Below are 14,275 nucleotides of genomic sequence, written 5' to 3'. Positions count from 1 at the left end.
GGTCACATCATGGAACAGTCTTTCCTCCACAAGATTTAAAAATTTATGCTTGACATCAAGGAATCTACCTGAAAAGGAATTATCTTAAAAAAGAATTATCTCTAAAAGCCAAGAGCCAAAAGATGAGGCATGTAATGATTCTATTCGCTGCTCATCAAAGTTAACCAGATTTATAGTTCTCACCCTCTGGCAGGAAAGCAGAAATGGAGAACGTGCAGAATCCAGGAATCCAGGTGGTTGCAACTGAGTTTTATTGAAAGAAGCAGTAAAGTGATTAAAACGAAGCTCTCCTCACAACCCACTCCTTATCCTCCAAACCACACAAGGGCAAACCTCATACCAGGGAAGCATGTTTATATCATATAGGAGCCCTAACTTGGGTTATTTCCCACAGGGCAAGGAAGGAAGAGGGGACAGGCGGGTGACAGGATGAGGTCGGGCATCTCACTGCCCTGGTCTCAGGTGGAGACCTCTACTGAAGCATCAAAGTGAACTGGCACGTATGGGTTTCCCTCACAAGCCACAATGATCTGCCTCTCTTTCTGGCTGGTCCGGTAAACACAATTGGGGTACTTGGAACCATTCGTCAGGCGACAGTCCGTGATGTTCATGCTGGAGCTGCTCTTGTGGCAGTTGGACTGCCCATTCTTGCAGGTAATGTTTCCCTGGAGGCAAATGGCCTGGACATCCACCAAAGGCTCATGCACAAAGGTGTTTATTGGCTTGCACCTTCCCTCTGTCATTTTCCTGCGCCTCATCATTAGGTTGCAATAGCTGGAGTTGGTGGGGTAACCGTCTGGGTCCATGTGCTGCCGTTGAAACTTCATGGCCCATGATTCCTTGCCCAGGGAAGGCTGGGTCCATCCCAGCACCAACAGCACCAGGATTAGCAGCAGGCACAGGATGAAGGACATCTGAGCCATGCTGCCCTCACTGCCTTGGAGGAGCCTAGCCAGGACAGGTAGAGAAGAGGAAAACCATTACTTTGGAAAGAGAATCTCATCTCCCATCTTTGGTCTCCCTGGCTTACACTCAGGTCAGCCAGAAAGACATCCATCTTCCTGCAAGATTTTCCAAGTAATGAGACACTCACACAGACTCTTCTCCAAAAGCATTTAACTACTAGTAGTCATAGAGAGGAGGTCCTCCCCTCTGGGTTGTGACCTCCAAAGCAACCTAAAATCCTGTCAGTCCTGTTTTTGAATACTGGAGGGTTTTTTTTTTTAATCTAAAAATACAATTGAAAAATAAAATACATTTGTACTCAGTGCTCTAGTGGCTCAATAGAAGATCCTTTTAAACAAACCATGAGTCAAATTGTATCCCAGATACTACCATGACATCCAGGATCGTGGTGGACAGAGCCCTGTTGTCCTATAACACAAGGGAAACTCAACCCAGTGCCTGACACTGGCATCATAAAGGGATGCCACTGTATTCCAAAGAGATGATTGCCTGCACCCTGCCTGGGGCTGCTCCTTCTCCAGCCCCATGGGTCCTCTGCAACCATAGTACTCCCTCCTCATCCCAGTCCTGCCCCCAGCTGTGTTTCCCTAGCCCATGCTTTCACACTGTTAACCTTGCCCACCCTGGCTCCCTCCTCTCCAACTTTCAGGCAGAAGCAGCTCCTGAGACCACCTCTTGGACCACTTACCTGGGTCTCTAGCTTTGATTCCAGACAAGGGCGAGAGCAAGCGGAAGACCAATTTATGCAGTCACCAGATCCTTGTAGTGTGGACTTTATGTAGATTACAAAGGGGCTTGGCTTCCAAGATGAGAAATAGGGGAGGAGCATATTGGTTTCAGCCTAGAGGAAAAGAAGGGCATTGTGAGGAAGGAGCGGGGAATTGCCCTTGCTCCCCTCTGTTGTTCCTGCTGGTCCACAGGAACAACATAGAAAGCCACTATAGCAGTAATGCTCAAACCCCAACCAAGTCCAAATAGCTCTTGGAGGTTAGCAAAGGGCACATAATATGTAATCAAGGGAGAGGAAGGGAAAAGAAGGTCCTCTCTCTACCCAGGAGTCCTGGAGTGGCTTTGACCAGAATTCCCTATCTCCTATTATCAGATGGGGATATGGGGGGGGGTGAGGGGCGAGTAGGGAGAAGTACCCAACTGTCTCTAGCTAGAGAAGGAGGAGGAGAGTACCTGAACAGTCTGCTTAAGAAGGAAGCCTCTTCATGACCTCAGTTCTGGTCACTTCAACCCTCCTGAGTGACTGTATGACAGTTTTTATCTACAGTAACCACTCATCCTATAGGTTAGAGTTGAGTAGAAAAAGATAAACCAAAATCCAAAATCCCTTTTGGAGAAAAAAATAGAGAATATCATATTTCTTAGCAGCAGAATTCCCTTCTAGAAAGAGATTTCTTTTTACTGGGTGACTATTTGATACTGCTTGAATGAGAAATATCAAAATCTAGACTTATTATTTTTATAGTAAAATTATTTTATTTAGTTATATTACTCTCCAACAGCTTGAAATAAAGATTTCTATGGTTTCCCATTGAACTGTATGTCACTTTTTAAAGAATGTCCTGTTTTTTTCATTAAAATAACTTCTTAACCACTCAAAGTATTTTAACTTTCTGTTTAACACTCAGATATGGGTTATTGGAAAGGTCACATGTCACTAGCTCCATGAAGTGGTGAACTGGTCATTGTTTTAGAAAATCCTCCACGTATTTACCCAGAAATATATGTCCATGAAGTTCTGAACCATCATCATCAAAACCTGCTTTGTTGCTAACTGGGAACTTCCATAGTCTCCTCTCTTTTATCCACTGGATAAAACCATTCTGAAAAATGCTGTTTATTTACTGCAGCTAACTGCTTAGAAAATTTCACATTCCAAAATGAAGGTACTGCTTCTGTTTCAGGTGCCTCTTCAGTAACGGCCCTAACATCAAAATCATTAAGTTTCTTCCCTTTGAATATGTTTTTCCTAAAATTGCTAAGGGACTCACAGGCTCTGAACTCCAGTGCTGGAGCAGCAGGTCAAGAGCCAGGTACATACAGGGAGAAATTGGATTGTCTGGCAGTCCATGATCTGGATTTAGACTATCTCAGTCCAAATTCTAGTTTAGCACCTTAAGAGCTGGGCTAGTTACAGAACTTAATTTATTTCCCTGCTCCTTAGTTTCCTGGTCTCTAAAATGGGCATAATGTACCTCTTAGATCTGATATTAGGATGAAAGAAGGTAAGAACTGCAAAGTGCTTAAAGTCGTGTTTAGAAAGCATCCATGAGGGAGGACCCCCAAAACACAATTTATCTTCTGGAGGGTAGGCACCTTGTACCTTGTAGTACAGGCTTCCCCTGCTAGGAAAGTGTTCTAGGAACCCATCTGTATCAGTGTACCAGCTGGCATTGTTGTGACAGGCTGCATTCAGCCTCAGTGAATTTTGTTTGTTTGTTTGAAGACTCTTTCAAGGTGTTTGCCCATTTCATAATGGGTGATTTAGGAGCATATTTGCTCACCCACAATGCCCTGAGTGTTCAGCAGTTTTTGACCAAAAATGACATGACCCCCTCGCCCCACCCTTCCTATCTACCAGAGCAACATTTTTTTTTTGTATCCCTGGCTGAAAAAAGTCCTCAAAGGGAAACATTTTGTCCATGTGGAAGAGGTGAAACAAAAAACAGCAGAAGGACTAAAAGGCATCAAAATCAAGGAGTTCGAAAACTGTTTTAAGCAATGGAAAAAAACACCTCAATAGGTGTATTGCATCTAATGGAGAGTACTTTGAAAGTGACTGATGTTTAAAGTTGTAAGAATAAATACACAATTTTTAATAAATGAATTCCATTTTGGGAGGGTCCCCCCTTGGTAAGTGGTAGGTCAGTGATTGTTCACAGAGAGTGGTGATCTCTTTGTGCTGAGATCTCTCACAAAGGAATAACACTGGGTGATTTCTGAATTGCTTTTTACAAGAGGTGGAGTCAAGTAACAGATCTTGGTGTTGCTACAAACCTGAGCTTAAGATAGCAGCCAGTTTTGAAATCCTGGGGAGAAAAAGAAAGGGGAAGAGGAGAAAACAAAGGGACCTTGGTAGGAAGAACAGAATTTTTTAAATAAAAAATTTAAATTTTTCTGTCCCATGATATCCTAGAAACCTTTAGTCAAGTCAACCTTATTTGCTAGTGTGTATGACTTTGGGAGTAGCAATGGGGCCAAGGAAGCCATACCATGGCATAAGGTTTTAGTTTCATGTTTCTGTAGTTCACCCACCACCTCATCCTCCATCCATGTTTTGTTTGTTAGTCCTTAGGTAGTACTCTTATCATCTTAAGTGGTGTTTGGGAGGGAAATTTTTCCTACCCATTTAGGATCTTATTTGAGGGCCTTTGAATTAACTGATAAAAGCCAGATTAAGAGGAGACACTAGACAAAGTTTATTCATGTGCACATGAATGACACAGAAAAAGAGACAGGAAAGACATTCATGCTACCTGTCCTGTACTGAACCCAATAAGCAGAGACAGGGATTGAATCTTTCTGGGTGCTTTATTCAGATGGCCAGTGATCTGAGAAGATGCTGGGTTCATACCCTAATGGACCATCTTACATTTTCTTTCCAAGTCAGCCTTTTTATAACAGAGAACAAAGGGGGTTTGAAATTCAGAAAAAATTAGACTTAAAAACTGCAGTATTCTCACCCTGGACAGTTAGCTGGTCCCAGAGGTGGTGGTCATCTGTCTCTTCCTGGAACACAATGACCCAGATGCCTCCACTTGTTCCCCAGGCAATAATCTTTAGCAGTTCCCCAGGAGCTTGGCTGTCTCTTTCTAGAGCCAGGATGGGCCTTGGCTGTAGTTTCTGACTACAGTAGCTTTAACATGTGCATTACTTACTAGGTTTATAACCATTTACCTTAAACTAAAATTTTCCAACTCTTGAGTCCCCTATCATGAAGCAGCTCAAGACAGTTGAGAAAGGATAAACTTGAGTGGTCAATCAGGTTCCCAAAAACATAGGACATCATGAAGCCACATCAGTGACTGGCCTGAAACCAGGCACAGGTGGGAAAATAAAGGGAAGTACATTTTTTGCACCTTGATGGATGCCTAGAATTTACCCTCTGAAATCCTTCTAGAGCCAAAGGCAGACCAGGAAGATTAGAGTTACAGGGCCTCTGTGGGCTGTGGTGCCCAAGGAGCCTCCTTAGAGAGAGGCTGAGTGGCAAGGGCTCACCCACTCCTCTCGTGTGTCTCACACTTTTCTCTCAAGTAGTATACCTGCTCCTGTTCCAAGTTATGCACAATTTTTCTGATTCCTCTCTAGGAGTGAGGCTCCAGACTCTCTGGAGCTAACTCTATGGAGACAAAGGTCAATTTGGATTAGAGTAATTTGGGATACTTCATGACCCTATGATACTAAAGAGCCTCTTAGGGGACAAACAGCTTGGCACCTCAATCCTGTCACAAATCTATGCAGTATAGGCCTCAGTTGAGAAAGCCTTTCCTTAGTGAAACATTGTACAATCTTCTCCAAATTCCAGCCTCCTGCCCACACCCCAATATTTCATCTCACATGACAATGACTAAAGGGCAAAAGGCTTTGAAGGGTGTGCAGGTTATCATTCCTGTTGATGATTCCCACTTTATAAGATTTCTCATTTCTCTTTCTAAGCTCATTTCACTTCTATACATCCAACAGTGTGAACTGGGAAAGAAAGGGGTTACAACATCTGAGCCCCTGTTTGAGGCCAACCAGGTACAGGTTGCACTTTCCCAGACAGTGACTCTGATGTGTGTGTGAACCCACCAGGTGTAGCCAATAGCATGGTCTCTAGAACACACAGAGAAGGGCTCCAGTCTCCCCCTCACCCTCCCAGCCTCTCCACACTATCAGTTTTCCTCAGCCCCAAGGACAGAGCTCTCCTGTGTCCTTTCTCACCCCAAGTGCCAGCCCTGAGTCTTCTTAATTGGAGGTCAGATATTGCTCAGGGTATCTGAGGAAAGATGAAGACTTGGGTCTCTGTGGTTCCTGATAGAAGACCTAATCACCTTTCAGCCTAGGGGGTTCAGTAGTCTCCTTGGTTTCACCCATTTTAGGAGAGTGGGACCAGTGTCTTCATTCCCTATTGTGCCAGCTCTTCTGATAACTTATCACAGTGGCATTAATTATTGACCTGGACTTCTGTGTGAAAGGAAACAGCTGATAGGAGAGGAAGGTGGGACACACGAGGGACCTGGGAGCCTGGAATCTGCAGTCTCCACCAGAGTCACAGACCTTGTCTTCTCCTGAGAAGAATTAAGCAGTTAATTCAAGGGCTTTGTTGTAGACCCAAGTAAAGTGCTCAGAATCCTCCTAAGAGAAGCAGCCCCTGGAGTTGTAATACAAACCAAACCTTGATAAGAGCTCTGGTACATGTGAAGACAGAGTTATCAGAAAACAATGTGAGAAAAAGGGTGGAGTGAGGGAAATCAGGAAAGGTTTCAGAGCAAAGATTACCTTGGAGAAGACTTTTAAGGATAGTTTTCATTTTAGTGGTGTGTGTGTGTGTGTGTGTGTGTGTGTTTTAAATTAGGGATGGGGGAAGGAAAATTCATAACAAAAAAAGCAAGAGAGAGAAGTAGACACTCTCAGTAGAGCACTGTCTTTAGAAAACAGCAAGTTTCTCCATGTGACTAGGAAAAGGTGAGGAATGGCACAGAAAAGAAAAATGTAGGCCTGAATAAGAAGTATCTTCAATAGAAGGCACTTCATTGGAGCACTGCGGTGAAGTGAAGGTGGGGAGGCAATGAGCAACTCCTGTCACTATGTTTTGTTTTTTGAAGCAGGGCACGATGTAGGTGGGGAAGTGGAGGGGAGGGATCTCATGTGACCTCATCTACTCTGGAAAAGCTTTGCACTCACCCAGAGGCTACCCGAGCCCAGCTACCCAGGAACTGCTCTAAGAACTCCTTGTGGCACTGGTCCTGCCCAGCTTCTAGTGTCAAGATCCTTCTCTCCAACCTTCAGCTCCCTTTTCCCCAGTTGTTTTATGGGGAGGGGATTAGGAAATATGTCAGAGATGGAAAGCCACTTCCTTTACAGAAACAAACCCTGATCTCTGGGCAGAGCATCCTAAGGAGCCCTTACCTTGGGGAGAGGTGGCTGGCCATGGAACTCTGTGCCTATGGCTGCCTCATTGGCCCGCAGGGGGTGCTGCACCACCTGAACCCCGGTGAATTTCTTCCTATAAAGACAGCAGATCAGCTGGAAGTTTCTTGATTACTGACTCACCGCTGGAGGATAATTGAGAAATAAACAGAAAATTCATCCAGCATAAATACCATCTAACGGTCAAAGAATAGATTTCTCGGTTTACCTTAATCTTCATGCTCTTTCTCTTTAGTATTTAATATACCACCTCCAAATTTACACTCTAGAACCTCATTTTTGTTTGGCTATGAATGAGGGATGTTGTTAACACTCTTAAAACAAAGAACAAGAACGTTAAGAACAAGTTCTCGCTCTGGTAATCACTTGCACTTGAACCAGCACAACAAGAAAGGCTGCTAACAGAACATATAGGCATGATGTAAGGACATGGGCAATGGTGTGGGGATTGCCTGAGAAGGAGGAGGTTGCTGGGTGGAACAGGGAAAAAGTGGGACCATTGTTACAGCATAAACACTAAAATATAATTTTTTAAAAAAGGAAGAAAGGCTACCACTGAGGGCAAAATTTCAAACAGTTATCAGCTCTCAGTCGGGTGTCCTGAGTAGAGAAAATGACTGAAAATACTCAACAATGATGACATCACCTAGGATGCAAATCTCTGCTGCTGCCAGTACAAATTACACTTCAAAAGAAAGTTTACAGGAATGAGGAAACACACCTTTCATATTGCTAAACAAAAAAAGCAGAACATAAAATATTATGTATTACTTCATATATATATATTTTTTAATATAATCATAGAAAAACACTGGTTAGAAATTAGTAAATGTGAAGAGTGTTTGTCTTTGGTTGGTGAGATTATAGGTGAATATTTTTTTGGTTTTGTGATTTTTCCCCAAATATCTCAAAATTTCTGTACTAAATATGTGTTACTTCTCCATTTAGAAAAAAATTTAAGTCTTATTTAAAATATTGGCTTCTTAAATCAGACATTCTGAGGTCTTTTCCAGTCCCGCAGGATCATTCTTCTTGCCCAGAATTTTGGACTCCTTCTCTCAGTAGGTGATACTAATAAATGACTATTTGGAATCCCAGAGTTTGTTCAGAGAATTCTTGTCTAGTTTTTATGGGGTTGTTAACCCCAAAATAAAAGGCTAAAGTGAGAGGCAACAAGAATTTATTAGAGATGAAAAAATAAATATTGGGGTTTGTACTGGATAGTCCTTCTGTTTTCTTTGCTTTTGTCAGTGAATTGCCTAAGACAGAACCCCTAGAGTCATCACATCCCAGGACTTCTGCACCTCCTTTGCTGTTGGACATGCCATTAGTAACAAAGGAGGACCTGGAAGGCACTTTACTAGCCCCTTTGTTATGACCTGTCATTCAAATGTCGATGCATTTGGACATCTGTGAAAATAAGAGAGTCATACATTTTTAAGGTAAATAGGAATTAGTATTTTTTAAATTATTTCTTATTTATTTCTTATGTGACAATAAATGGCCAGTTCATTGTATTTTCATTCCTCTGGGTTTAAATATTAGATCTATTACTTTCTAGCTTTTACTATGCCAAGTTATTCAATTTCTCTGAGTTTGCTAATCCATAAAGTAGATATAATAAGAGCATTTATATCTTAGAGTTGTTGGAAGCATTAAATAAAAAACTAAATTGCTACACAGAACAATGTCAATGTAATCTTGGTGTTCTATTTGATATCACTCTTCCTCTCATTGCCCTATTATTCACCAAGTTCTGGAGATTTTACCACTTTCATATCTGAAACTGTTTGCTACTGCTTTTCAGTTCCACTGCACATCTTAGACCATCGTCACTTCCCCTAGGTTATGAACTGTAATTGCCTCCAGTCCTTCCCTGCTGTCTTTCCCAGTTCCACCAGCCTCAGACTCCAGCCAACAGGTCCTTTAGAGTTTTCAGGGCCCAAGGAGCCATGCTCTCCCTCATCTGCAGGTCTTTGAATTGCTGCTATACTTGCCCGGAAAACTCTTTCCCTCAACATTATTTTTCTCATCTTTTGGGTTCCTACTCAACCGTAAAACATTTCTGAATCTCACAGGAATAGGGTAAAGCACTCCCAGCCTGCGTTCTTCAGAACTAGTAGTCTTTGTCACATAGCATTTTAATTTGTTGTTGACTTTTTATATCTCCCAATAGACAGATAGGTCACAGAGGTCAGGAACTCTGTTTGATTCACTTTTGTATCTGAAGTGCCTAAAACACCCCTACAAAGGGCAATCACGCCCCCGTTAATGTAGCAGGAACAAAGGTACTTTTAATATGCTACTCGCCGTCACCTTACCTTCATCCTGTACTTTGCAATTGGTTTTCTGCTCCCAAGAGTAAAAAATTCATTCCTGTAAAATTTTGTCTTTTCTCCTTGTTGGATGTATTCACTGCCTCAGCCAGGCAAGAGCTTTTTTGGATCTTGATTCTGTCATCCATGTTATTTTTTTTCTCTCTGTCTGTCGTCTGTCCTGCTATCTATTGTGATGAGATTTGGCATGTTCATCCAAGTCATTTGTAAATATAATGAACAAGACAAGCCCAAGGAAGCAGTGCCTGTAACAGCATCACTAGTAAGGCAGCCAGAGTATGGTGACTTTATCAAATGCTTTGCAGAAGTAAAGATGCAAAATATTTCCTGCATTTCTTATTTTCTTATTTTACTTTTATCTGACTTTTTAAAAAGTTTTAATTACAGTTTACATACAACATTATTTTAGTTTAAAATGGACAACCCTATGATTAGATGTTTACATAACTTAGGAAGTGATCACCTGATAAATCGAGTACCTATTTGACACCATGTATAGTTATTACACTATTATTAACTATATTTCATATACTGTACTTTACATCCCCATGACTCTTCTCTAACTACCAATTTGTACTCCTTAATCTCTTCATCTTTTCGCCCATGCCCCCAACATTCCTCCCATCTGGTAACCATCAAAATGTTCTCTGTGCTGATGAGTGTGTTTCAATTCTGTTTGTTCATTTATTTTGTGTTTTAGATTCCACATATAAGTGAAATCATCTGGCATTTCTCTTTGTCTGACTTATCTCACTCAGCACACTACCCTCTAGGTCCATCAGTGCTGTTGCAGATGACAAGGTTTTATTCCTTTTTATGGCAGAATCACATTCCATTGTATATATGCACAACTTCTTTAACCAATCATTTAATTTTTTTAATATATTTTATTGATTATGCCATTAGAGTTGTTCTATTTCCTCCCTTCATTCCCCTCCACCCTACACACCCCTCCCCCACCATTCCCTCCTTTAGTTTATGACCATGTGTCTCAAGTTCTTTAGATTCTATATTTCCCCTACTGTTCTTGCCCTCCCCCTATCTATTTTCTACTTACCATCTTTGCTACTTATTTTCTGTACCTTCTCCCCCTTCTCCTTCTCCCACTCCCCTGTTGCTAACCCTCCATGTGATCTTCATTTCTATGGTTCTGCTCCTGATTTAGCTGTCCTCTTAGTTTGCTTTTGTTTTAGGTGTGGTTCTTAATAACTGTGAGTTTGCTGTCCTTTCACTGTTCATCTTTTTATCTTCTTTTTCTAAGGTAAGTCCCTTTAATATTTCATATAATAAGGGCTTGGTGATGATGAAGTCCTTCAGTTTGATCTTATCTGAGAAGCACTTTATCTGTCCTTCCATTCTAAATGAAAGCTTTGCTGGATAGACCAATCTTGGATGTAGATCTTTGGATTTCATGACTTGAAATACTTCTTTCCAGCCCCTTCTTGCCTGTAAGGTCTCTTTTGAAAAATCCACTGATAGTCTGATGGGAACTCCTTTGTAGGTGACTGTCCCCTTATCTCTTGCTGCTGCTAGGATTCCCTCCTTCATTTTAATCTTGGCTAATGTAATGCTGATGTGCCTTGGTGTGTTTCTTCTTGGGTCCAACTTCTTTGGGACTCTCTGAGCTTCCTGGACTTCCTGGAAGTCTATTTCCTTTGCCAGATTGGGAAAATTCTCCTTTATTATTTGTTCAAATAAGTTTTCCACTCATGGCTGTTCCTCTTCCCCTTCTGGTACCCCTATAATTTGGATGTTGGAACATTTAAAGATGTCCTGGAGGTTCCTAAGCCTCTCCTCATTTTTTTGAATTCTTGTTTCTTCATCCTTTTCTGTTTGGTCATTTTTTTCCTCCTTCCGGTCCACTCCATTGATTTGAGTCCCAGTTTCCTTTCCATTACTATTGGTTTCCTGTGCATTGCCATTCATTTCAATTAGTTTAGCCTTCATATGTTCCTCTAATTTGTGATTAAAATCAGTTCTGTGAGCATCCTGATCACCAGTGTTTTGAACTGTGCATCTGAAAGTTTTGCTATTTATTTTTATCGGCTCTGGGGCTCTGAATTGTTCTTGAGCCATGTTTTGTTCTGCTCTTGCCCGTTACGTATGAGGAGCGGAGCCTTAGATGTTCACCAGGGCAGGGCTACCCAGGTCACTGGTTTGTGACACTGTATGTGGGGGTAGATCAGAGAGAGGCCACCCAGGTCGCTTAACCAATCATTTATTGATGGACACTTACATTACTTCTATGTCATGGCTACTATAATAATGCTGCAATAAACATATAGTTGTGTATGTATTTTCAATTTAGTGTTTTGGGTTTCTTCCAATAAATACCCAGAAATGGAATTGCTTTTGTTTTGTTGGAAACAAATGGAATTGCTTTGTTAAGGTCCTTCTTTTGTTATTCATTCAGCCACTGTATGTCTTTTGATTGGAGAATTTAATTCATTTGTATTTAAAGTAACTGTCGATAGATGTGTGTTTATGGCCATTTTTTAAAGTTTTTTAAAAGTATATTTTAATGATTATGCTATTGCAGTTCACCCAATTTCTCTCCCTTTCCCGTCTCTGCCTGGTTCCCTTTTCCCTCTTGCAATCCACCACCCTTAGTTCATGTCCATGGGTTGTGCATGTAAGTTCTTTGGCTTCTCCACTGCCTATACTGTTCTTAACACCCCTTTATATATTCTGTACCTATCCAGGGATTTATACTTCTAAATCCCTGCACCATTTCCCCATATTCTCCCTTCCTCCTCCCAGCTGATGACCCTCCAACTGATCTCCATACCTATGATTCTATTCCTGTTCTAGTTGTTTGCTTAGTTTGTTCTGTTTTTGTTCTTTATATTCAGTTGTTGATAGTTTTGAGTTTGTCGTCATAGTAATATTCATAGTTTTAATCTTCTTCCTTTTCCTAAATAAGTCTTTAACATTTAATATAATAAAGGTTTGATGATGATGAACTCCTTTAGCTTTACTTTGTCTGAGAAGCACTTTATTTGTCCTCTCATTCTAAAAGATAGCTCTGCTGGATAGATTAATCTTGTTTGTAGGTCCTCACTTTTCATCACTTTGTATACTTCTTGCCAGGTCCTTCTTGCCTGTAATGTTTCTTTTGAGAAAGTAGCTGATAGCCTTATGGGAACTCCTTTATAGGTAACTCTCTGCTTATTAAAGATAAGATTCTCTCCTTATCTTTAACCCTTGGCATTTTAATTATGATGCATCTTGGTGTGGACCTCTTTGCACCCAACTAACTAGGGACTCTCTATGCCTCCTGGACTTGTATGTCTATTTCCTTTGCCAAATTAGGGAAGTTTTCTTTCATTATTTTCTCAAGTAAGTTTTCAATTCCTTGCTTTTTCTCTTCTCCTTCTGGCATTCATATGATTTGGTTGTTGGCCCTTTTGGAAATACCCCAGAGTCTTCTTAAACTTCTCATATATTTTTTTGAATTCTTGTTTCTTCATTTTTTTCTGGTTGAATATTTATTTCTTATGTTCCATATCATTGATGTGAATACTGACTTCCTTCCCTTCACTATTGGTTTCTTGTGGATTTTTCTTTATTTCCTTTAGTACAGACTGCATTTCCTCCTCATGCTTTTGTCATATCCTATGAGATCTTTGAGCAGTCTGACCACCAGTGTTTTGAACTCTGCATCGAATAGGTCAGCTATCTCTGCATTGCTTAGGGTTTTTTTTTTTCTGGAGTTCTGTTCCATTCCTTCATTTGGGCCATATTTCTTTGTTTCCTGATTTTAGAAGACTTCCTGTGTCTGTGTACTAAGTAGAAGTGCTTTGATTCTGTTTTAGGGCACCTGTTAAGTCATATGGCTCAGAGCCTTGGGTATTTGCCAGGGCAGAGCAACCATGGCTTTGTGTGTGCAGGAAGAGTCAAAGAGGAGACAATGCCACTGCAGACTGACTTCTGGGGGCTTGCCTAGCCCTCACCCCATTTCAAGGCACTTCACCCACTCCCCATATGCAATTGGTGCTCCTCCAGCTGCTGTCCTGGGTATGGTTCCCAGGGTCGGTGGATTTGTGAATGTTCTGGGCTCTCCCGAGAAACCAGCAGTTTCTTCCACTGCCACTACCCTCACTGGGTTTACAGCCAGAAGTTATAAGGCTTTCTTTCCTGGTACTGGAGACTATGCAGTCTGGCCTGAGGCTGGGCTCACTTGCTCACTAGGTGTCTCCCTGAGTTTTATCCACCAGACATGAATGTAGGGCTGCCTGTTCAGCCAACCACTGTTGCCTTGCCTCCTCTCCACCCCCAGCTTACCACTGCCACACTGAGTCTTTTCTGCCCCAACTCCCTGTCTCCACCCTTCCTACCTGTCTGGATGAATATAGCTTCTTTAAATCCTTAGTTGTCAGAGTTCCATATAGTTCTGAGTGTTTTTCTGGGTGATTTTCTGGCAGTTCTGGATGTTTTTCATTTTTAAGTTAGTTGTGTTACTTCTTATGGTTTTGCAATGTGGCAAGGCACATCTACCTATGTCTCCATCTTGACTGGAAGCCCATCTTTAATGCCATTTTATTATTTATATTTTTAATCCTCTTTTTTCTTCTTTTTAAAGAAGACACTTCATTTTTTTGTAGCACTGGTTTGGTGATGATAAATTCCTTTGGCTTTTTGTTGTCTGGGAATCTCTTTATAATATGGCTGAGTCATATTCCATTATATATATGCACCATTTCTTTACCCATTCATCTGTTTCTAATAACAGATGAATATGACTTCTGTTGCTATGTAGAATAATCTTGGTTCTAAGTCCTTGCTTTTCATCACTTTGAATATTTCTTGTCATTCTTTCTAGTGTGCAAGTT

General features: G+C 41.2%; 1 protein-coding gene across 1 annotated transcript; it reads right to left on the bottom strand.

Moving 5' to 3' along the window:
* Nucleotides 1-244: 244 nt before the first annotated feature.
* Nucleotides 245-1,722, bottom strand: RNASE1 (ribonuclease A family member 1, pancreatic). Its single transcript, XM_037128590.2, has 2 exons — nucleotides 1,655-1,722; nucleotides 245-948 (listed from the first exon to the last, which is right to left on the bottom strand). Exon 2 carries the CDS (start codon nucleotides 921-923, stop codon nucleotides 459-461), a length of 465 nt encoding a protein of 154 aa, XP_036984485.1. The 5' UTR covers nucleotides 924-948; nucleotides 1,655-1,722; the 3' UTR covers nucleotides 245-458.
* Nucleotides 1,723-14,275: the final 12,553 nt, after the last annotated feature.

The sequence above is a fragment of the Artibeus jamaicensis genome, unplaced genomic scaffold (assembly GCF_021234435.1).
Source record: "Artibeus jamaicensis isolate MK-2021 breed Jamaican fruit bat unplaced genomic scaffold, CSHL_Jam_final scaffold_854, whole genome shotgun sequence".
Lineage (NCBI taxonomy): Eukaryota > Metazoa > Chordata > Mammalia > Chiroptera > Phyllostomidae > Artibeus > Artibeus jamaicensis.
Note: the sequence above shows the minus strand (reverse complement) of the source record. Positions and strands in the feature narration are given on the sequence as shown.

What these genes read in the sequence shown, in the direction of transcription:
- RNASE1 (XM_037128590.2), bottom strand. Translation starts at nt 923, where the DNA reads ATGGCTCAGATGTCCTTCATCCTGTGCCTGCTGCTAATCCTGGTGCTG.